Source organism: Engraulis encrasicolus, chromosome 9, assembly GCF_034702125.1.
Source record: "Engraulis encrasicolus isolate BLACKSEA-1 chromosome 9, IST_EnEncr_1.0, whole genome shotgun sequence".
Classification (NCBI taxonomy): domain Eukaryota; kingdom Metazoa; phylum Chordata; class Actinopteri; order Clupeiformes; family Engraulidae; genus Engraulis; species Engraulis encrasicolus.
Window position 1 is genome coordinate 22,211,567 of NC_085865.1, and position 24,812 is coordinate 22,236,378.

Consider the following 24,812-nt stretch of genomic DNA (forward strand, 5'->3'; position numbering starts at 1 on the left):
CAGCCACTAGATGGTGCATTGTTATCATGTATCTGTACCGGGTTGCTTACACAGTGAAAGTACAGATGCTCAGTGCATTTACTGCTCTATTTTTTTAGCTATTACTGTTCAATTCATATACAGTGCGGTATATACAGTACTGTAGCAGCATTATACTGCTTATACAGCTTATACTGTAACGTTTCACCTTGTACCACATCTAACAGCAACTGTAAGGCTGTTGCTAAATATGACTCAGGCCGCCATTAGCTTGGAACTAGGTTGTGATTTATGACAAATCTCACACATACTGTGTGTGTGTGTGTGTGTGTGTGTGTGTGTGTGTGTGTGTGTGTGTGTGTGTGTGTGTGTGTGTGTGTGTGTGTGTGTGTGTGTGTGTGTGTGTGTGTGTGTGTGTGTGTGTGTGTGTGTGTGTGTGTGTGTGTGTGTGTGTGTGTGTGTGTGTGTGTGTGTGTGTGTGTGTGTGTGTGTGTGTGTGTGTGTGTGTGTGTGTCTGTGCACATGCATGCGTGAGTGCATGTTCTGTACCTCTGCAAATGCCTCTTTTACAGCAGGTTTCTGCCGACGTTTATGGGAGTCTGAATCAGCACCACCACCAGCAGCAGAACCAGCAGCCACTGCACCCGTGACTTATGGGCCCCCAAACTCCAGCGCGGGGCCCTCACAGCCAGCAGTGTGTGCTGCATTGGCAAGCCATCATGATTTCATGGGGCCTCAGAGATGTTTGTTCTGTAGCTGCTGCTTGTTCCTGACAAAACACTTCTGCAGGGTTGCTGGCTTGCTCGTAAAAAAATATGAGACGTTCTCAGTTGAACTCAGAGAGACTGCGAAAAATAGTTTTATGTTTAGAACAGCATGAATGAATAGCAAAACACATACTCTATTCCTTACTTCTTTTTTTACTTTGCACTAGTGTGAACTTGCCTCAGCTTGAGACTATCTATATTTCATGGCCTGGTGTGTGAAGTAATTGGGCTCAAGTATGGTTGGCACATTCTCTGCGGACAAAGAAATACACTGTGTGTGTGTGTGTGTGTATGTGTGTGTGCGCGCGCGTGTGTGTGTGTGTGTGTGTGCGTGTGTGTGTGTGCGCGTGCGCGTGTGCGTGTGTGTGTGTGTCTGTGTGTGTCTGTGTGTGTCTGTGTGTGTCTGTGTGTGTGTGTGTGTGTGTGTGTGTGTGTGTGTGTGTGTGTGTGTGTGTGTGTGTGTGTGTGTGTGTGTGTGTGTGTGTGTGTGTGTGTGTTTGCCTGTGTGTGTGCGCACGCTCGTTCATCCGTAAGTAAGTTTGCTGGTGGGAAACTCCAAAAAACTTACATAATGCTAATACAAAGGCAAATGTAAAGACCTTGTGAGATATTTTTATGACTTGCCATATTTTTTACGTTTGACTACATAGACAGACCTGTCTATTTTTTATTATGTTCCCTTAGTGCAACACAAACTGATTTGACATCATCAAATCTCTTGAGTGCACATTTCTCCATAGTTTCACTATGCTCCAATGTCCTCTAAATGTCTTGTGAGTGTTTGATTTGTGGTGAGGAGCTATCTAGTTCGAAATAGGAAAGGGTGGTGTGGAGAACAGCACAATAGATAGGAGGAAGGGAATGGAGAGAAACAGCTTAGGACAGAAGACAAAAAGAAGACGCTCCATGCTTAGGCTTATTTGAAGAGAAGTTCTGTTCATATTTCTTTGACTCTCCATTTGACTCTCCATGTGCCATGTAACACGTCACACTGCCACGTAACACACTGTCTTGGGACATGATCAGGATGTCAAAGTCTGATTTTCATCCATTCATTGATCAGGAAGTGGTCGTAAGGTCCTAATCATGTGGTTACCCTATGTACTCTACACAATGTGAAATGAACTATTAACATACAATTGATGAAAAAATAATCCGATCCCCAAAAGAGTCAAATGGTGCCAAAATTGTGGGCAAACAATGGGACAAAAATTGTACAGTGTGTATTCCCAGCATTACCCGTCATAATGTCGAGAGGCACACACTGTGACAGTGATGCGCGGGTCGACGAAAAAACAAGACACACCCGACCGCTTTTTTCCCTAGTCCGCCCGCTTGCCCTGCCCGCAAGAAATATTCATGAAAAATATTGACCCGGCCCGCTTCCCGACCCGCCTTTGAAAATAGTAGCCGTGCGTCTTTATGAACACCCTAGCGTCATTGGCAAAGCACAATCACGCCAATAAAGGTCTCAAAAAAGAAATTTGCGTCAATAACAAGACAGCTGTGCATTTCAACAGGACATGTTGGATTTTTGAACCGAGGCCATGCAATGACGACTGCCGACTGTCACCTGTTTATTTCGGTAACATCGTCGTTTGGATACATGGAGGAAATTAATCTGTAGGTTGGTGAGCAGACGGAGCCAGCCGTCAAGTGGATTGCCTCGTAGTCATGGTACGACACAGGAAATGAAAACAAACTCTGTAAGCAACACATGCGTTCGAAACCATTACAATTGTATAAGAAAATATGTAGGCTATATCCATCACTGCACTGTTTAGAGAGCACCCTCTGTGTTCTTCAAAATGCACTCAATGGTTGCACCTGCTGCACCAGTTGCGCGCAGAAGATATTCGGCCGACGCAGGAGCCTCATTAAGTCTCCTGCAGAGCGCGTGGCACCATCGTAGTTATTCAGCCATATAAACTTTGATCTATTTCGCAAAAAATGTCCCTGTCTGCTAAAGTAAACTATAGCCTATTGGCTAGCCTATAGCCTACTTTAAAATTCGGCATCATTTCAAAGGTCCTGACCGACCGCACCCGACCCGAATTTCATTAAAAATAATATTTCATAACCCGTGCCTGCGGTCGACCGCAGTTAATTGCAAGCGCCCGCTGCTTTCGGGTCAGCCCGCGCATCACTGCACTGTGAAAGACGGTAGTTGTCGTGCTTTGCCAACGTGTATGCTCTGACAGCTACACTACATAGTCAGTCTTGGTGGTCACTCCATCCAGTCCCGCCGACAGGGGGGGCAAACAGGTCCTTTGTCCCAGGCCCAGTGACCCTGACTCCATCACACATAGCAGTTCCTTTCAGCATCCTCAGAAAAGTGAAAGTGGCACATTCCCACATAGTACCAAGATGTCCAGTTTCCTCTTTATGAGTTCATGGCACCATTTACTGTAAACGGCCTGGCGTTTTGAAGCACCAAACTCAGTCATTTCACACCTCCACCACATCGTTTAAAGAACCATGAGGTGGATGAATTAATAATGGAACAGTCCGCTGACCATCTCGGCCAAAGTCTAACAGCATAGTTAATGTTTGTGTGTGGTTTGCTTTGCAGACCCATATTAAATGCTGTGTTGTGTCTGTGCGCCTTCAGAGTGAAAAACGTTCTCTGAATTTCAGTATTGTCAGTGTATTGATGCACATTGACAGTGACATTGAAAGTGCTGTAAGTGCCAAAGTGTAACAGCACAATCCATTCTGATGGTTTTCCTGTTCTGTAAAAATTGCCCATTTTTGATAGTGCTTCTTTGCAACGATCACTTGAATCCTGAGTGGAAAACACCCACGTGAAATTGCCCCATCTGAATCGCCTGAACTGATGTATTTTTTATGGACAATGTTTTAACATGCTGCAGGCATAGGCATCCCAGTGTCACTTACAATATCTATGTTTGGCTCTTTAAAAATGAAATAATCTTTTCCTTTGCGAGACTAAAACGTATTATTCCTTCACATCTGTGCCTTTCTGGAGGCTAAAACAATGCGGCATGAAATGTTCTTTCAAATGTTTCCTTTGAGAGATAACAGTTAGTTATGGTTTTTTTATACTACATTTTTGGCATTTAGCCATGATGCAATATTGTGCATCTTAATAGGGGATGCATAGCTCAAACAGTGACGGTCCTAAATAGAGCTTTCAGGTACTTATTTGACGATGGTAATAAGCCTGAGGCACACAGTATATACTGTATATGAGCTATATGCAGGCAATGATGAAGGAGGGGAGATGGAAGTTACTGAACTCATTCAGAGTGATGGTAAGGGAGGCAGAATTATATTGCAAATATAGTACCTTTATCCTTAATGGATAAGATGTTAAGAAGGGTGTGGGTGAGAACTGCACTGGATTCGAACCTGGCTCTCATAGGGGATGCAAAGCTCAGACAGTGACGGTCCTACATTTTGTAGGTACTTATTTGCTTTTAGCTTTACTTGCTTTTGCTTTTTGCTTTCAGGTACTTATTTGATGATGGTAATAAGACTGAGGCATACCGTATACGTATATATGAGCTATGCAGGCAATGATGAACAGTGCAAGTTAGAAGTTACTGCACTCATTCAGAGTGATGGTAAGGGAGGCAGAATTATATTTCAAATGTAGTACCTTTATCCTTAGTGGATAATTAGTAGGGTTGGAAAGGGGGGTCCACGCGCACCCCCCGGCTTTTTTTACACCACCTGATTTTTTTGTATCTTTAGAGTGTCTACTTCCAGAATCTGCCAGGTGCCAAGCTGAAATAATGTCCCATGGCCTTCCTTTTTAACCATTTAATGCATCTGACAGGAACCCAACAGATTGAAGCAATGACAGAGAATAGGTCATAACTTTTGAAGTAAACTACATACAGAGACAAATTAACACATTTTCCCATACAATATTGACCTGAGGAATGAATTTAAGTTGTTGTTTTTTACTTTTGACAACATTTAAACAGCATATTTGCTCAGAAACAGCAATAAAATGACCCAAAATATGTAGACACTCAACTATCTTTTCATTCTTTTGAGTTTTGTTGTCACTTTTTCACCACCTGCTCTTCCTTTATCATTTGCAGTGTAAATGTGAGTATTATATCGCGTATTAAGCTGAAATTATGACCCCCAGTCTCCATTTTTGACCCTTTAATGCGCCTGACTGAAACCCGACAGACTGAAACAATGATACAAAATGGGTCATAACTTTTGAAGTAAACTACATACAGAGACAAATTAACACATTTACCCTCACAATATTAACCTGAGGAATGCTATTAAGTTGTTGTCTTTGACATTTGACAACATTTGAACAGCATTTTTGGTCATAATCTGCAATAAAATGGCCTAAAATATGTAGCCACTCAGGTATCTTTTCATTCTATCGAATTTTATTGTCTTTTGTCCACCACCGGCTCCTCCTTTATCATTTGCAGTGTACATGTGACTAGTATATTGGGTTTAGGCTGAAATAAGGACCCACAGTCTCCATTATTAACCCTTTAATGTGCCTGACTGGAACAGATTGAAACAATGATACAGAATGGGTCATAACTTTTGAATTAAACTATATACAGAGACAAATGAACACATTTTGATATACAATACTAACCTGAAGAATGAAATTAAGTTGTTGATTTGACATTTGACAACATTTAAACTTATAATACTTTATAAAAAGACATAGTGTGGGTTGACTTTTGAAGTAAGCCATAAAGAGAAGAAAAGCTAACCCATTTTCCATACAATACTGAACCAAGAAATGCAATGAAGCACTTGTGAAGGACTGTCATCAACATTTAAACCGTGTTCCTGGACAAAAATAGCATCAAAATATCCAAAATGTGTAGAAAATAAGCAGTCTATTTTCATTCTTTCAAGTTTTATTGTGTGCTTCTCATTGCTCATTTAAAGTATACATTTGATTATGTTATTGAGTTTCAGATTGAAACAGCATCTCATTTTCAAAATATATCTTCCACTTAATAACGAACTAGCACCATCATCATTCAGAGGTTCAAGAAACAAAGGAGACTTCTTTAAGACTTATTAGCAAAACCTTCAAAAAATGTGAGGTAAAGGCACATCCCAAAAAGCAATTGCCGTGGGTGCAGGACATAAAAGAACACACAAGAAGAAATGAGAGACTATCCGCACACCACAGAAGCGCCCTTGTCGTGATTTAACTTGTGAAAAGCTCACACAACGCCTCGACCTCTAAGGTCTTCGTCAGGTGTCTCACGAAAAGGGGGCATCTGTGGTGTGCGTATATTCTTTCCTTTTTCTTATTGCAAAACCTCCACATGTAATTTGTAACATGAAGATATAGACTGTTTGGCTTGTTATGCCAAATGTACAGGACAGAGAAACATGCCAGTGTAAAACATACTCATGGCTGACAAACTTTACAAATCTGGTCACTTGGATCAAGATAGTGCATTATTCAGGTAGTCATGCACCTACAAAACACTAGTGTGGATGGGTTGCTTGCTGCTATGATCCTTCAAAATAGAATGACAGTTTAATTTCTATAGATTTTAGGGCTTTTTTAAAAGGCAGTTTTTGTCCAGAAGCGCATTTAAAAGTTGATAAAAGGCCAAAAAATTTTCATTGCATTCCTTGGGTCAGTATTGTATGGGAAAATGGGTTACCTTTTCTCTGTGCTGTGGTTTACTTCAAAAGTTAACCTCCATTGAAAGAAAGAAAGTGAAAGCCCATTGGGAAACTCCAACTCCCATTGTCATTGTGACACAGCACACAAGGGAACACTGCACACAATGAAATTGCATTTATGCCTCACCCGTGCAAAGGGGCAGCACTCAGTGGCGCCCCTGCGGAGCAGTGCGGCGTGACGGGTCCATGCTCAGGGTATCTGAGTCATGGAGGAGGATGGGGGAGAGCACTATTTGATTACCCCCACCAACCTGGCGGGTCGGGAGTCGAACCGGCAACCTTTGGGATACAAGTCTGACGCTCTAACTGCTTACCCATGACTGCCCAATTTACCCATGACTGACCAATGAATTGTATCATTGTTGCAATCTGTTGGTTCCATTCAGGTCCATTGAAGGGTGACAAATGAACCCGGTGGGTCATTATTCCATCTTAATACTCTTAATACACTGTTTAATGTAAATTATGAATGAAGAGCAGGTGTTGACAAATAAATATAACCCGAAAGAATGAAAAGATAGGCCTACTTGAATGGCCATTTCATTGCCAATTATGACCAAAAATGCAGTTCAAATGTTGTCAAATGTCAAAGACAAGAACTTAATATCATTCATTGGGTCAACATTGTATGGGGAAATGTGTTAATCTCTCTCTATGATGTTTACATCCAAAGTTATGACCCATTCTGTATCATTGTTTCAATCTGCCGGTTTCCAGTCAGGCACATTAAAGGGTTAAAAATGGAGACTGTGGGTCATTATTTCAGCCTAAAACCCGATATAATAGTCACATTTACACTGCAAATGGATAGCAGTGTAAATAAAGGAATAGCAGGTGGTGGACAAAAAGACAATAAAACTCAAAATAATGAAAAGATACTTGAGAGTCTACATATTTTAGGCCATTTTATTGCTGATTATGACCAAAAATGCTGTTCATATGTTGTGAAATGTCAAAGACAACAACTTAATAGCATTCCTCAGGTTAATATTGTGAGGGTAAATGTGTTAATTTGTCTCTGTATGTGGTTTACTTCAAAAGTTATGTCCTATTCTGTATCATTGTTTCAGTCTGTCAGGTTTCTGTCAGGCGCATTAAAGGGTCAAAAATGGAGACTGGGGGCCATAATTTCAGCTTAATACGCGATAAAATACTCACATTTACTCTGCAAATGATAAAGGAAGAGCAGGTGGTGAAAAAGAGACAACAAAACTCAAAAGAATGAAAAGATAGTTGAGTGTCTACATATTTTGGGTCATTTTATTGCTGTTTCTGAGCAAATATGCTGTTTAAATGTTGTCAAAAGTCAAAAACAACAACTTAAATTCATTCCTCAGGTCAATATTGTATGGGAAAATGTGTTAATTTGTCTCTGTATGTAGTTTACTTCAAAAGTTATGACCTATTCTCTGTCATTGCTTCAATCTGTTGTGTTCCTGTCAGATGCATTAAATGGTTAAAAAGGAAAGACATGGGACATTATTTCAGCTTGGCACCTGGCAGATTCTGGAAGTAGACACTCTAAAGATACAAAAAAATCAGGTGGCGTAAAAAAAGCCGGGGGGTGCGCGTGGACCCCCCTTTCCAACCCTACTATAAGATGTTAAGAAAAGGGAGGGTGAGAACTACACTGGATTTGAACCTGGCTCCCCATAGGCAAATGGCCCACTCATGGTACAGGTGCGCCACAGCACCAAGTGAGCAGATTTACATAAAGGTGCCAGATTTGTGGGAACATGCAAGTGATTGGCACCACGAGAAATTATCTCCGTGTCTTGAAAAGTCTCTCCCAGTTCATTCCCTCTGCCAAACTTTGCCAAATGAGTAATTATTTCGCAGCAATTATCTGCCATCCTCCCTTGTGATTGCTCTGCGGGTTAAACGAACATGGCAGAGACAGCTACTATTGCATGACAAATACTAGAGGATCCCATTACTCGAAATCCTAATGTTAGCCAACGATAATAGAAATGTGTGCAATGTCTGGCTAGCAGTGTCAAGTCGGAGTTACACACACACACACACACACACACACACACACACACACACACACACACACACACACACACACACACACACACACACACACACACACACACACACACACACACACACACTAAAGAGGCCATGCTGGATAGTGCAAAAATATGATTAGCAGTGGGCATAAATTATACGGCTAATTAGCTGTCAGCAGCACTGTGTCCCAGTCAAAGACGGAGTGAAGCCAATCTGAACATTCCAGCTGTGGAAACCCATTTAAAGATTCCTCAGATTAGGATTTGGCCTGGAGATGACTTAAGGGGGCACCAGAGGTTGCAGGGGGTCCATGGAATGTTGTCTGCATTGAGGTTGTGACCAACGTTCTACTGATGAAAATTATAATTGGACCAAAATAGGGCAGTCATGGGTAAGTGGTTAGGGCGTCTGACTTGTATCCCAAAGGCTGCCGGTTCGACTCCCGACTCACCAGGTTGGTGGGGGGAGTAATTAACCAGTGCTCTCCCCCATCCTCCTACATGACTGAGGTACCCTGAGCATGGTACGGTCCCGCCAGTCGCCGCTGTTCTCCCTTCCTTCCGGGCGCCATTGGGGGCTGCCACTTTGCACAGATGAGGCATAAATGCAATTTCGCTCTGTGCTGTGGGCTGAGCGCATTTGTGTGATGTGGAGTACTGTATCACAATAACAATGGGAGTAGGAGTTTTCCAGTTGGGCTTTCACTTTTTTCTCTTTCTTTCAAAACAAGACCAAATACATTACAATCCCCATGAAAAATCATGAATGTATCTGGTGCAAGAGACATTGTAATTGCTGTTATCACATTGATTCTTGGAGTGTGTATATACAGTCTGTGTGTGCGTGCGTGCGTGCGTGCGTGCGTGCGTGTGTGTGGCTCAGGCTATTGGTAAGAAATCAAGAAGACATATGTGCTACTACATACACTATTGAATGTACTGTATGATTGCATACTTTCAGTTATGAAAAGTCAAGGTCAAACTGCCTTTACCAGAGCTGACAAGGACTTATTTTGTTAACACCAAAAGCTCAAGAACATTTTTCGGTACATTTTTCAAGATCAAATCCCATCTATTGTACGGACAAAAAAGGACTGGCCATGACAAATGTGATACGCTCAGGATGAAAGGGCTGGTAACAGCAGTGTCATCAGTCACAATTTCAGTTCAAATGCTCCCATTTCTCATAACTGTTATGTGCCACTATGTCAGAGAGTCCTACTCAGCTTCCAGGCAAACACATACACATGTGTTTCACTGCATAGCATATTTTTTCCTTTAAATGATTGAGTCTGTAATTAAAGTTACTGTAATTAAAATGTGGTTGTACTAAATTTGCTACTAAAGTATTCGAAATGCGAAGCTCAACTACATTATTTCAGTTGTTGTTCCAGGCACACTGATGTTTTCCTGGTGAACCAGAAGCTATTTGTTGACGCCCAGGGGGCTGGGCTGCTACTGGTTCACCAGGATACACTGATGTTGCTGAGTGGCTGAGAACTCCACTCAACAGCGGCTGTTTTTTTGACTGCCTAAATTAAGTGCTAGTAATGCAAAGTAGCGGTATGTTTAATTAAAATGCTGCCCCACCGGCCCAACTGTGGCCTAATGATAGGGCACTCGTCTACTATGCGGCATGTGTTTCATTCCCGGCCCGGGTCCTTTGCTGGCCCTTCCCATCTCTCTCTCCCAACTTGCATCCTGTCACCATCGTCACTAAACTATCATAAATAAAGTTAAAAAGTATCTTTAAAAGAAAATACTGCCCCACCATGGATCCAGCACAATACTGGTGGCCAATGCTCAAGAACAGAGAAGGGCTATGTCAAACATTTTAATGCATATCTGGGTGAGTAGATAAACAACTATGCTTAGTAGAAGTACAGGGAATCGAAATGCTTTTGTATTTTACGTGGTAGAGGCCCAACTACACCACAGGCATTGGCAGTCAATTGCTAGGTTTACATGAGACATTTAATTCCGAATTAACTCACTTTAATTCTGAATAAAGTCCAATTCTGCTTTGAAAATGTCATGTAAACAATTCTTAATTCGGAATTAAATGAAAGATCAAAGTAAGTTCGAGAAAACTATTTAATTCTGAATTATTAATTTGGAATTAAAAATATCATGTAAACGTAGCAATTGTCAAACAATAATTCCCCTACTGTCATTACAAAGAAAATTGACCAGCGGCTGCCACTGCTGTAGAATATAATAGGATGCAAGAGACACAGGGCTCTACTTAGGCAGCTGCCACCACTACAGAATAAGGATGCAAGACACACAGTGCTGTACTCAGGTATGCAGCCCTGTAGTCTGCCACCACCCTTTAAGGTTCCTATACTGTTGTTGCCTGCCACACACATTTCCAGTCAACAAAGGATAGAATGATGAGAGAGAGAGAGAGAGAGAGAGAGAGAGATAGAGAGAGAATGATAGAGAGAGAGAGAGGGAGAATGATAGAGAGAGAAAGAGAGAGGAAAAGAGAAAGAGAGACAAGAGAGACAGTGACAGAGGGACATCGAAATACAGGGAAACAGAGAAAGAGAAAGAGCAAGAGTCGGAAAGAGAGACAGAGAGAAGGAGGAAAAAGCTATCAGGATCTTTTCAAATCTTCACGGCTGCGTCGAAGACAGGCCATGAATTTCTTATGAAGCGTGGCCCAGAAGATAAGCCACGGCAGCGGCTTCAAGCCCAGCGCTTTGAAGTTCGCTCATGTTTGCATGTCAATTTTTTTTCCTGCCTCCTTAATGAAGGGCTGTTTATTTAGATGTGATGGTGATGCAATGGACCTTAGTATACTGTATACATCAGGGCATGTCATGTCAGGATGGAGTCTTGGCCTGTAAGTGTCTATGGTCATTTGGATCAGCGTAATTGACTTCTGATGACTCATACATCCAGTGGCAGTTCTACTCATTCTCTGGCCCTAGGCAAAATGATAGGCATGGGGTCTTCTTGAATTATTTTGGCTGGAATTTACCATGGCTTGGCTGGCTGATGAAGGGCCATACAGTGAACAGCTTTGGTTGGGACCCTAGGCAATTGCCTAGTATGTATGCCTATTGCCAAGACCGGCTCTGCATGCATCATGTAAGTTAAGTATGCTGGCCACAGAAATAGACTAATAGTAGGGGGTGTCTTCACTGGGGATCATGGATCAATCCACGGGTTGTTTGTAGTAGGCAATCTAGGTCAATGTATAGCTGTGGCTGAACACTGTTAGCTGTAAATCATGCAGTGGCTTCCTCTACTCTCCACTCATCCTTGAAGACTCGCTCGCTCATATCGCCAACACAGTGTGTCGATTCCCTCCATCAAATACATTTTTGTGGGAACAATAGAAACTCCAAGATCGATTAAATTAAAGTTTTATCTACCGCAAAGGGAGGGGACGAGGCGTGTTAGAATGGCTGAGATGAGTGGAGTGGATATTTCTGCTGTTAAGTGTTTCTTTACTCAAGAAATTCCTCAAAGGAACACTGAAGATTGCTGGTTCAGTCATATTTCCAGGGTTTGAGAAATGGATACACTGCCTAAAACTGCTTTCCCTTGATATTTTATCTCAGCCTCTGCCTCGATAGCATTGTTTCCTCCTTTTATGTTATACAGTAGCTTTGTCACTCGAATACAGGTTCTGTATGTTGGTGCCCACATTTTCCATAAGAGTCTGTCCAGCTTTTTCAGCAAAGCAATGAATATGCAGACCAGAATGCACTGTAAATACAGTAATGTACCCAATGACAGCAACTTTTCCACGGCCTAGCTACAGATTCTAATGATATTCCAACACAGCTGTTTATTTTGTCACACCATTGTAGACCTTTATTCAGAGAAAAGCAGCCCATTCATTAACGTCATCCTACACAACATCTGACAAGCCAGCTGCAGTCTTGCGTATGCTTGCCTCCCTCCATTTGACAAGCACCCACCCAAATGACTGCAGTCACTGTGGAGTAAATAGCAGATGCCCCATGTTCCAAGTTATCAGGTTCCCTTGCTCAACCGGATGCAGTATTCTGGTGAGATGGGTTGCTTCGCCGAGATGAGCTACCAATTGGCTAGTGGCCTCATAGTACATTACAAGTGCCACCAGTGGAACGCTGTGACATTGACAAAAACGTGACTTCCCTTGTTTTACTCTGCAGTACAAAGGCAAAATGGAGTGATTACATATTTTGTCGAAATTGAGTTTAGATTGAGGTGTTTATTACACCTCCTCTATCTGGTGACAAAGCCTTATGGTCCAAATATGTCCTGTTTTTGAGACATTGCTGTGTCCAATTTGCAGTAACTATAATATCTAACCTACAAATACTTTGAAGGCCTTCTGCTCAGTTTCAATGTTGGCGTAGTTACTGCACTTTGCCTTTGTAGGGCGATACCGTACTATGACATTACACAAAGCCTTTTAGTAATACACCAAGCTTGGGCATTGCCATTCTGGCAACACCACATTTATAAGAGGGACCATGTCCTAACAGATAACCCAAACCCAAACCCTGATCCATAGGGGTGCTACCAGAGAGAATAGAGAGAGAGAGAGGTTCCATTGGCCCATTGTTTCCGGGTTCTATTATTGCAAGGGGGAGGGGGGGAAATCCCCCTTTAGGCAGACCTAGGCAGACCTACGGACTGTTCTATTCAATGCTAGGAGCATTATGACACGCCCCTTTAGGCAGACCAGAACTGGTCACGTTAGGTGCCCATAGAAACCTATTATGTTGGCATGTCTCTATATACTTAAAGAATCTCTGGTGCTACTGTAGTGTAACAGTTCAAAGATCCATGCACAGCTTCTAGGTTCTGGAGTGTTCAATACTTCAAAAGAAAGTTCACGGCACCCTTGTTTGACTTTTTGCTGGTTTATTCAGAGCGAACATTCAAACGTTCAAACGTTGTTTGATGAAAAGTCAAACAAGTGTGTGGTAAACTTCTTTCTTTTGAAGTGCTACTGTAGTGTGTTGTATTGACTTTGTTGGTAGCTCATTTCAACATGACACCGGCCCTGAACAGATGCCAAATGTCCCATCCAGTGTGGACCAAATGACTTCCATCACAGCAGTTGGCCCCCACCAACATGGCGCCTCCTCTATTCTAGATCAGAACATCTGGGTGGGTAGAGATGAAAAGAGTGTTCATAAGAACACACATGTGCCCAGATGTATTAATATTTCAACAATAGGCAGCCTGATGATGACGGTGGGTTGGTTGAGTCCAGGTTCCACTGCGGGACATGATGAAACATTGCAGGAGTACATTCAAATAGTAAACTATAACAAACATAAAAGGGCAATAAATGTTAAGTGTGAGGGGTTCTTCCCCAAAGAATAGAATGTTACATACCGGTACATTACTGTTTGTAGCCATGAAGTCAATAATCTTAACATTTCATACAGTTCATGTTATCCAAAGGCTTTAGCTGTAAGCAACCAGCCTTCCTGTTGGACCCGGAAGTCTAAAGCATTGATAGTTGCTTACAAACATCTTTGGATAGTCATGAAGAGCGAATGTCTTTTCCCAGCAGCGTTCTTTCTACATGCTCAAGTATTTTGTGTTCTTTTAAAAGTGCCTATTCAGTCATATAAATAAGGTAAGTGATCAGCACAGTCTCGCTGAAAGCGCAACACAGATACAGGACTGTAAAAAAAGTGTCTTACTGAGGTTGCTGAGTGCAACCGAGACAGAGTAGTTTGCATAAAGCCATGTACTGTGGTTTGTGCTGACACTATAAAATATTGATCTGCAAGGGTTTTTTGCTGTCTCACATCTTAAAACGCACAATGATTTTTTTTACTTGGAAAAGGCAATGTATTCATGTATGCAATCTTATCCTCAGTCATCACCTCAGACATTCAATATTAGGATGATTTCAGACCTGGGATTATTCTTCTTCATTCCCTTTTGAATAATTAAACAGCTCATGTTCTTCCTTGATGAAGTAAGCCAAGGATGCATTTTCATAAATCACTGCATTGACTTTTCATAAATTAGTGCAAGGACAGCCAGTTATTAGATGTCACGATGTTAGATGTTCCTTTTTAGTGCAACTTTGTCCTCTTATCTACATTGTGTACATTCATTGAAAAGGAGAAGCATCTTTCCATGATATTGACTCAAGATGATCGAATTGTGTGCAAAAAAGCCATTTGTCTGGCAAGGTGAACACATTGAAATGTTTGGCTTGATACATTGACATTATCACACAGTGTTGTCTAGAGCATATTGTTCTCTGAGAACACGAACACGGTTTATTGTTCCAAACCCACTGCAGGCCCTTTTATATCCTTGGGCTCTCTATACCTAAGTAGTTAAGTAATGGCATCATTACTGTAAGACTTGTAAAAACGGATAAAAAATGTAACCATAACAAATGTATAAATATCTTAGTGATATCTTAGAGTTGTTGAATTTCCCTCCACTGAACAGGTGTCGATCCCCCATGCATTCAGTCAGCCATGATCGTCTCTTCATGTACCCCCCAACCCTGTGTCAATCCAAATGACTCCCCAACCCCTATACTGAACTAACCTGTAATGCCATCACTGGGACTAATGCTAGCCAGCCATACAGTAAAGCAGAGGCTTAACCTAGTTTGTTGGAGTCAAAGCCTTTGTTGGGTGAACAAAATCCTCATTTTGGCATTTAATTAAATCCATAATAATCACTCTTCCCATCACATCTACCGTGTAACAGCTGCAAATCTGTCACTCTCTCCTAATAGAACTCCTCCTAGCATGCATAATGGGCTTTCGATTAAAAAAGAGAGACCATTTTGCCGGGCTTAAACTGTATTAATGCACTATGCTCTGTTTGAGCCCCATTTGTGCTCCATATCTGATTCTGTATTGACTTGCACAATGGATTCATTAATTACACAATGCAGCGGCACAGTTACATCAGTGAAATGTATTAATTAGGATCTCTGGGTGAAACTCAGGGGAGAGTGATTCCGACTGGAGTGAAGTATTTTTTTTTCATGTTCAAGGAAACCAGAGAAAGCTTAGAAGATAATTAGATGCTGACACTATTATTGAAGGCGTTAAGTCGTACTGCTTCATCTTAAATCATGTTCTGACCTATATAACGCAGGCCTATGGACCACTGCGCTCTGGTGGATTCCCAGTATAAATATTACATTAGATGTTTCTTTTTACATTACAGGTTAGGCAGGGCAGATCTGAGATGTGGTTTAAAGCAAATGGATGAAAAGTAACCACATCTAAAGCATCAATAAAGTAGGCTACGTAGCCTTAGTTTTTAAGGTTATCATCTTTAGACTCATATCCATGCAAAAAAAACATGTGGAGGCTGGTTGGCACTTCTAGATGTTGGTGACTAGACTGCACCCTGGTACATGTGATCAGTCATCCTCCACTAGTGAATGGGAAAGGGCCACATTGCCTTTGACTGTGAACTGGACAAACGCTGTAATAATCTGATGAAATTCCAAGAGCTTTAATGCATCCTAGTGGTGACATAATCGTTTTATAAATTGCGCACAGTGTTGTGAATATATAAAATAAGGCATAACTTTGATCTCAAGTCCTGATAGAGCTCAATTCTGACACGAGGCTCAGTATACTTCCATGCGCGCTCTCCATAGACGCACGACACGATGCGCTGCCTGTGCGTATCATGCCTCATCATTCGCATGGCGTGGGCGAATCGCAGCTCCGCGTCTAGCGTACGCAGACCCAAAACGTGTGCCGCGCCCCCTCTCTGTGGCTCACCCCTCTCTCCTCTCTCCTCTCTACTCCGCTCATCCTAGTCTAGGCGGTTGAGAGGGATGCCATGCGACTGAGCGCTTCTTCTCAGTCCACCCTCAGATGGTTTTCCAACGAGCTTTAAATGCAGGCGAAACATGGAAAAAGAGGGGTTTCTGACCAGGATCCATTAGGACATACAGGGGGAATGCGGGCGGCTGTTTTCTCTTTCCTTGTTAAAGTGGATTGTTAAATGTTCTTTCCCCTATATTTGACGACCATGCTTTATTTTCAGCTGGTGATTATGGCGGGGACAGTCATGCTGGCATATTACTTCGAGTACACCGACACGTTCAACGTGCACGTCCAAGGATTTTTCTGCTATGACAGTGCCTACACGAAGCCTTACCTTGGACCCGAGGAGACGAGCGCTATTCCGCCGGTGATCCTCTACGCGGTGGTGGCAGGTGTCCCGACTCTTGTGGTGAGTTACCGGCGAATGTGTGTATTGAGAGAGCATATGTACGGGTAGTTAAGCTGTTGCACTTTCATTTAAAACTTTACGTTAAGAATTGGCCACGAATCTTTATTGTTGAATTTTGGCATGTAATGGATGGTGGTGGCTGGTTGGTCATATTCCGTGCTGTCAAAGCAATGTGCCCCACATCTCGTTACATTACACCGGTGACTTCGCTCCTCGCATGGGTGAATGAATGGACGTTTGTGGAGGAGATGAATGGACCTCGACTCATAAGTCGATATCTCAATTTCTGTTTGAATGGCTTCGCGCAAGGCAGTTCCACTTAGCGCATATTAGCGACACGCGCAGAGCGCAGTCGATGCGAGTGAAGAATGTGTGCAGAATGCCGTGATTAAATAGCCCTCATTCCCCATATAGTGCTAGGCGCGGTATCGTCTCTGTACGTCATGGCGTTAATGAACGCTTTGCCGTGAACTCAGCTCATTTTGCCCAATTCATTTGTCATAATAAGTTGTTCTATTTTTCAGCAAATGTGCATGGTTGTACAAATGAGTCATTGGTGTGCATGTGGTATATTTTCCACACCACTTCTCTTTTTAAGCTTTTCTGTTGGAGAGATTATTTCCAATTGCTTTGCTTAAAAAACTCTATTTGAATTGTGACTGTGCTTTCATGGGTACCCGTTTTTTTCTTTACATTTGTATCAGTGTTACTTCTGTTAAAAAAAATGATGAAGTGCAGCTCAAGCCTGTTCTGTTCCAGCTTGTGAGAAAAAGCAGTCAGCCATATCTGTAACAGATAAAGGTGAACTCTCTCTCTCTCACTCTCTCTCTCTCTCTCTCTCTCTCTCTCTCTCTCTCTCTCTCTCTCTCTCTCTCTCTCACACACACACACACACACACACACACACACTTTCTCTCGTTCTCTCCATCTGAGTCAGAAGCTCGGGGATGTGTTGCCCCTGATCACTGTCACCCACATTGTTTTTGTGAGATTCACACTGCAGATATGCTACTAGCTCTTCCCACTAACACCAAAGCTTATGCCTACTCACTTAGGAAGACTGGACTCCACATTTATTCCATGTGAAACACTAGACCACCAAACCGTCTTTCCCACATCACTGCACGCAGCTCTTCCAATGGCGCTTGGTTGACTGCAGCAATGGGTTAAAACTGTATGTTTATTTTCTGCCATTACCTCTCTCTGAGGTCAGGGGTGCCCAAGGCACTGCATGGCACAGCAGATGGCGAATGCAGAGATGCCCACTTCCAGCTGAACGGCTTCGATTCATCCTCTGCAGTGTATATGTAGGCAGGACTGCTGCCATTTTTGCCCGGACCCAGGACAAAGTCGTCTGGAAAGCCCCACACCCAATACATACAATGTAATGAGGACGCACCACCCCCCTTTCCCTGGGCCTGGGACAACTGTCCCATTTGTCAGCCCCCCTGCCGGGCTGTTCTGTGATGTGATGTGATGTGCTTTGAAGACTGCCTGATTCAGGTGTCAGAAATGAGCACTAGCATGAACAATATGCATGGGAGTCTATTTATAGGACCACTTAATTCTGTGTATGTTATACTTCAAGAAAGTGTTTGTCTGAATGAAGTGTTTCTGTCCATAACACTGTCTCGAGATGTTTACAGACAGGATAGTTGATTATTGTTATGTCAGTGTTGGTGAGATGTGTATATGTAACACTCACTGTTGGTGTTTGGAGAGCATTCGCCATAGCTGTGGCTTAAAATACAGTTGATGATTGACAGTGACATCTCGGTAAACTTTGTGAAAGTCACTTTCAGAAAATATTGTATGTGCCTGGGTTACACTGGGTTACACCGACTGGTTATTGTGCCCTGGGGGTGGTCATTGGAACATCCACAGTAAAAAGGCAGTGTTATTTCAACACTGTGAGCATTCTGGGACCAAATGCAATCTAGAAGATGTTAAATTGGCTCTCTAAGTGTTGAAGTAACACTGTATCTTTTACTGTGTACCGGTGTATATACGTATATCCCATCAGGTTTTAGGGTGACCTGCGGGCGGGTGGTAGGTAGCTAGAAGAATGTTCATCTGACTTCATTTCACCAGAATATACCACCTTGTGTGGCACATTTTCCAATAAAAAACAGCTCTTGCGCTGTGAAATATGAAATAGTCCCAGAGAGATGGATGATAACACTGCAGAAAGTACGCATGAACACACACACACACTCGGGCGCACACATACACGCACACATACGCATGCACACATACACACACACATACGCATGCACACACGCATGCACACACTACACACACTACAAACAGACTACACACACTGCACACATTACACACACCACACAACAGTGCATGAAAATGACCCTCAATAAAACAAGTGTCACGAGAGGAGACACTGGTCAATCTAAAATAAATCTGGAGCCGGGCCATTTCATCCCCCCTCCAGGCCAGGATCCTCTCCTTGTGAGCGTGCTGTTAAGGCATTGTTACGATTTGCAGTCAGGGCTGCAAGGATGCCCGATGCATACTGCATGCTCCCAAAAGAAGGAGAGAAAGTCAGGCAGGCATCGAGTCAGACAGACAGGCATGTAGGCAGAAAGACATGCTGACAGGCAAACAGGCAGGTAGATACAAGCAGGCAGACAGGCAGGCTGGCAGGCAAGTAAGCAGGCAGGCAGACAAAAACCCATGCAGGCAGACAGATGGACCGTCAGGCAGGCAGGTAGGCAGGTAGGCAGGCAGATAGGCAAGCAAGAAAACAAAAACCCATGCAGGCAGACAGATAGACTATCAGGCAGGCAGGCAGGCACAGAAGCAGGTAGGCTGACAGATAGACAATCAGGCAGGCAGGCAGGCAGATAGACGGTCAGGCAGGCAGGCAGGCAGGCAAGCGAAAACCCAGGTAGGTCAACGGGCACTCGGGCAGCCAGACAGGCAGATCGGCAATCAGGCAGACATGCAAGCCGGAAAGTACGCAGACAGGGACGTAGGCTGGCACGCTGAAAGACAGGCTGGCAGAGAAGTAGGCAGGCAGGCAAGCAGGTAGACAGGCCGGCAGACAGACAGACAGACATCCAGGCAGGCAGGCAGAGAGACAGGCAAGTTTCCAGGCAGACAGACAGGCAGACAGACCATTAAGCAGGCAGACAGGCAGGAGATAGATAAAGATGTCAATCATCTGGAGTGCTGTGCTCAAGTTGGATATACTGTATACGCTGACTGCCCTGTCTGATGGCACCCAATTCAGCCCCCTTCCCCATTACCATGTTGGGTATATATACACTGAAGTTCCTGTCTGGTCCGCGCCAGATTCAGTTCCCCTCCCCATTATCAAGTTGGTTATATACACTGACTGGCCTGTCTGATAGGACCATATTCAACTCCCCGACGACCTCCACCCCCATTATCGGCAACAGCCGTATCGCCGCCTCGGCTGCCAGAATAAACTTCACTCTGACCACGCTAAAATTATCCGCCGTGCAGAAAATGGACGTTCTTTCAGAAATAGACGTCCCATCTGCCCCTCTCCATGCACAATTATACAGTCCACTGACTGCAAAACATGCATAAACAGTGGCGGGGAAATGAGTCCTTCTGTGAAGTCGCGACGCGGTTTTGTGCATGTGCCAGTCAGCTGTGTCCATTATAGCTTGGCATAATTGTGCTCATTTTTTGTTGGTTGGTCAGGGTGTTTTAATTTGCACTTGGATTAACAGTCCTGTGCAGGGGCCTTTCGAATGGGAGGAGGAAAGATGCTTTTAAATGCATGGTAAACTGTGAAATCAGTTTTTAATAAGTATTTGTTTCTTCGTTTTTTCTCCTGATTAATCACATTGAGACTGTTTTCAAGTGAACCCAAAGTGAGAACACTAACAAGGCTTTAAATGCATGGTTAACTGTAAAATCAAACTAAGAACACTACGAAATGTGTTATATAAATGCTTTGTAGTCTTGCACATATTGTCTGTACTGTATCTAATGTTGTGTTCAAGTCAGATGGGATAACGTGCATATTCTCAGTTCTTCCTACTCCGGCAGGCACCAATGGTAAAGGAACATCATGAGTAGTGAGTCACATCAGTGTGGTTGATTGCTCTGTGGCTCTGTCCAGTAGTATGAAGACACATTCGATAGTTGACCAAAAAAATTTGATCAGTGATTCTTTGAGAACAACCAGTTTATAACCAAGCTCCATGTATTTATGGGCTATACTTACATCTAATACAGTGTAATACCTCATTTACATTTGGACACGATTATGAGACGACTATAAGTATTGACGATGTAGTTTAGTGCATGATATGCAGTTTTGAGAATATTGGCCAGATATGTAAAAGCCAGGACCTATGCAGAAAATATTCAGAATACAATTCAGGCTCCTACTCAGGTGGAGCGGTATGTTTCTGAGTCAGACAGTGGCCAGCATGATTCATCCTGCACTGGTGAGGCCAGACCTGAGACATAAACACTTTCTATTTCAACTTGTTGTTGTGTTCCAGCAGGCCTCCTGTTCCCTTTGTCTGTCACTTTCACTTTGATGTCCCCTTTCTTTGTTGCTCTGCATTTCTTCTTCTCTCACTTCAGTCACATCACGCACACACGCACAGACGCATGGATGCACGCACGGATGCATGCACGCACGCACGCACGCACGCACACATGCACGCACGCACGCACGCACGCACGCACGCATGCACGCACGCACTTGAAAACGCACTTACAAACACACACACACACAGACACACACACACGCACACACACACACACACACACACACACACACACACACACACACACACACACACACACACACACACACACACACACACACACACACACACACACACACAGTACCTCTTTAAGCCCAGACAGCGGAACAGAACAGGTGTATTCACAGTATGGTGGCAGTGACACTAATGGGCTGTGTGTGTGTGTGTGGTGACATAAACAGCGACTGAATCTCCCTGAATCTCATGCGATACCATCCATCCCCCATAATCAGCTCTGTCTATATTGACAGGGGCCAAGTTCCTAAATATGGTCCAAAAAATCCAATTACATTAAAGAAAATTCTTCATTTCATATCCGCTGTAGACATAATATTGGCTCGATGTCACCACTGTGCCACGGTGAATTCTAAGACCACGTTGAGGTCTAAGACCATGTTGAGGTTGAAGTTAAATCTCAGTAATGAGTGTCTGTCTGCAGCATATTTGAAAATTCGAGAAAAAGAATGTCATGGCAGCTTGATAATAATTATGATAAAGTGGACCTGACCATGGCAGAGTACCCTGGGCTGAGGAATAAAGAATAATGTGATAGCTTGTCAGGGCATGCTCCTGGAACAGCATCTGTACCCTAGATCTGAAAAATCAGTCTCAGTCCCCATTTACTATTACATCCATACACCTTCACCTCTAGCTGTCTACAGATATTTGAGACTGATTGGGAAGGTCTGAGAAAATGTCTCATTGAAATGGGAGGTTCTATGTAATGGTTACTGTTCCTGGAGCTATGTTAGGTCAGGTCTCAAGGGCACTTCTGCCAAGGATGGGGATGTAGGGAGACAACACAATTCTCACTGGTAAGGACGGATGTGGTGAAGCAGAGAGGGAAGTAGAGTTGCCCCACCAGAACTCAAACCCAGAACTTCCAAACGCTCTGACCGCTACACCACAGAGCAAGGCTCGTTGGCATTACAGTCAGAGTATACCCACAACCCCAGATGGTCATAGCAGAGACTTTTCATGAGCAGTTTCTTCCAGAATCGATATAAGCTGCATGTCTACAAGCTGCCACGACCCTTTAGGACACTACCTGGGGTTCAGAATGAAACGAGTTCAATGGGGACATTTTTAACTATTCAGGAGACTGGACTTGATACTACTTTGTTGCATTGCTGATGGCGAAGAACGATTGATCTTGGTCTCTTCATCGAAAATCTTTGGTCACACAACCACAGTGGGATTCGAACCTGCAGCCCTATGACTCCATAAGGCTGACTATGCATGGACCTTTGTAGAGGTTTAATTGAATAGCCAGATTTATTACAAAAGTACTGTGCAGGATAATGAGGCAGAATCCAGAAAGCAACAGTCTGCCCTTTTTTTAATTGAGTACAAGTAAAATGATACCTTATTGTTAATGAACACTTGGACCTGTCAACATTTATTTTCCCTTGAGGACTACGACTTAATTGTGCTTCAAACCAGTTATTAGTGTTTTGCTCTATTTCCACATCATCTTTCTGTTCACATACACTGCTCAAACATGTCAAGGCCAATGTTACAATTTGAATACTGTGAATAATTTCATTTTCCCAGATTAAAAAAAAAATATATATATATATATTCGGCACTTTTTTTGTTATTTCATTTTATATTTATTAAATATACCCATGGTGCCAAATATGCTGGTGAAAGACTTTCTCGTTTTGGCTTTGGAGAAATGCCGCATGTCAAGCAGGCGAGCATGCATCCGGAATTAGTGTTATTACCGTAATGAGTATGGTGCTGTAAGACCTTTGAAAATACCATGTCACCCATACTGCTAGCAGCCCAGACCTCTTCATCAGCAAGTGGCTGAGATGGCAGTCTGGGGGCGGTGTGTGTGTGTGTGTGTGTGTGTGTGTGTGTGTGTGTGTGTGTGTGTGTGTGTGTGTGTGTGTGTGTGTGTGTGTGTGTGTGTGTGTGTGTGTGTGTGTGCGTGTGTGTGTCTGTGTGTGTCTGTGTGTGTGTGTGCGCAAGCGCGAGCACATAGGTTCACCTGGAGCAGCCATTAAAGCATATTATCTCCAGACGTATACTGTAGATGCAACACACACATAGACACACAGACACAGACACAGACACAGACACACACACACACACACACACACACACACACACACACACACACACACACACACACACACACACACACACACACACACACGCACACACACACACACAGCAGACTCAGGCGGAAGCTAGTACCACAAGAGTGTATGTGTCGTGAATGTTGCCTGCCCCTACTACCGCATTACACTCACACAACAACAGCGCCATTGCTAATAGCCTATATTTACTAACTTTACTTCGACTAAGCATGATTGGCAGTGCATACTACAGACATGCTCAGCTTGCTTTGAATTCATGGGTGCTGGAGATCGGAGGGGACTTTGATAAAAAAGTATATATTTTTTCCTGTGTGTTTTGCCTTTCATATTGCACGCACAGTGGTGTTTCGTCACTTTCAAATATTTGCTTGAATAATGAATGTAAGAGAGGCAGTGCAACCAGCAGTGAGACCGCCGACTCTGAATGCATAAAGAGCTTTAAAAAGTTGAAGTGCAAGCTGGAGCATGAAGGGAAAACAGGAGGAAAAAGATACAGTGGGAAAAAAAACATTTGACCTTGGTATTTCATGTATGAGTTGAGCATCAGTGTCTGTGTGTGTGTGTGTGTGTGTGTGTGTGTGTGTGTGTGCGTGTGTGTGTGCGTGCGTGTGCGTGTGCGTGCGTGTGCGTGTGCGTGCGCGTGCGTGTGCGTGCGTGCGTGTGTGTGTGTGTGTGTGTGTCTGTGTGTGCCTGTGTGTGTGCCCGTGTGTGTGACTTTATAGATTTTACTTCTTTACATCATTTACAATGACCTCCATGGTACCGGTACAATATGGCGATCTTTTTTCATTTCCTCTTGTCTCTGCCCACCCTGTGAAGATGAAGTGAGGTGTTGAAAAGGAGAGGCTGGAGCACACTGTGGCTTAGTTTGTAAGACTTTATTATGTGCAAACACCTGACTAACGTTTCGGTGTTGCTACACCTTCTTCAGAGTCCTGAGTCCTGGTGAGCAGAGCTGCCAAACACAAAAGAAAAGTAATTAAATTTTACTTTAAATACCACAGGACATCAGCCATTCTCTTAGAAGCCCTCTCACCTTTGCGTTGGATGAGGATGAATCCTTAACAGGCTGAATTTCTCTGAAAAAAAGTCTTCATTTATTTATAACCGTATGCTTATGGTCTCTTTATTTTATTTCATATTATTGCTTCAAATGAAACACATGAGACATCGCTCTTATTAGCATGGCAGCTCATACAATGCTTCAAAGGTTATAAAAGTGTTTTTTTCTCTCTCTCTCTCTCCTCTCCTGAAATCGTAATGAGCGAAGATGAGGAGACATCGCCTTAAGCAAAGAAAATCATTACACTTGGAGTG

The 24,812-nt window shown here is 43.1% G+C and overlaps 1 protein-coding gene across 2 annotated transcripts in view; it reads left to right on the top strand.

The window, feature by feature from the left end:
* plppr5b (phospholipid phosphatase related 5b) overlaps positions 1-24,812 on the top strand; it is a 175,751-nt gene that overhangs the window by 57,658 nt on the left and 93,281 nt on the right. For both annotated transcript variants that reach the window (XM_063206771.1, XM_063206770.1), the window contains exon 3: positions 16,430-16,618. In XM_063206771.1, coding sequence (XP_063062841.1) covers positions 16,430-16,618 — 189 coding nt within the window. The remainder of the gene's footprint in view (positions 1-16,429; positions 16,619-24,812) is intronic.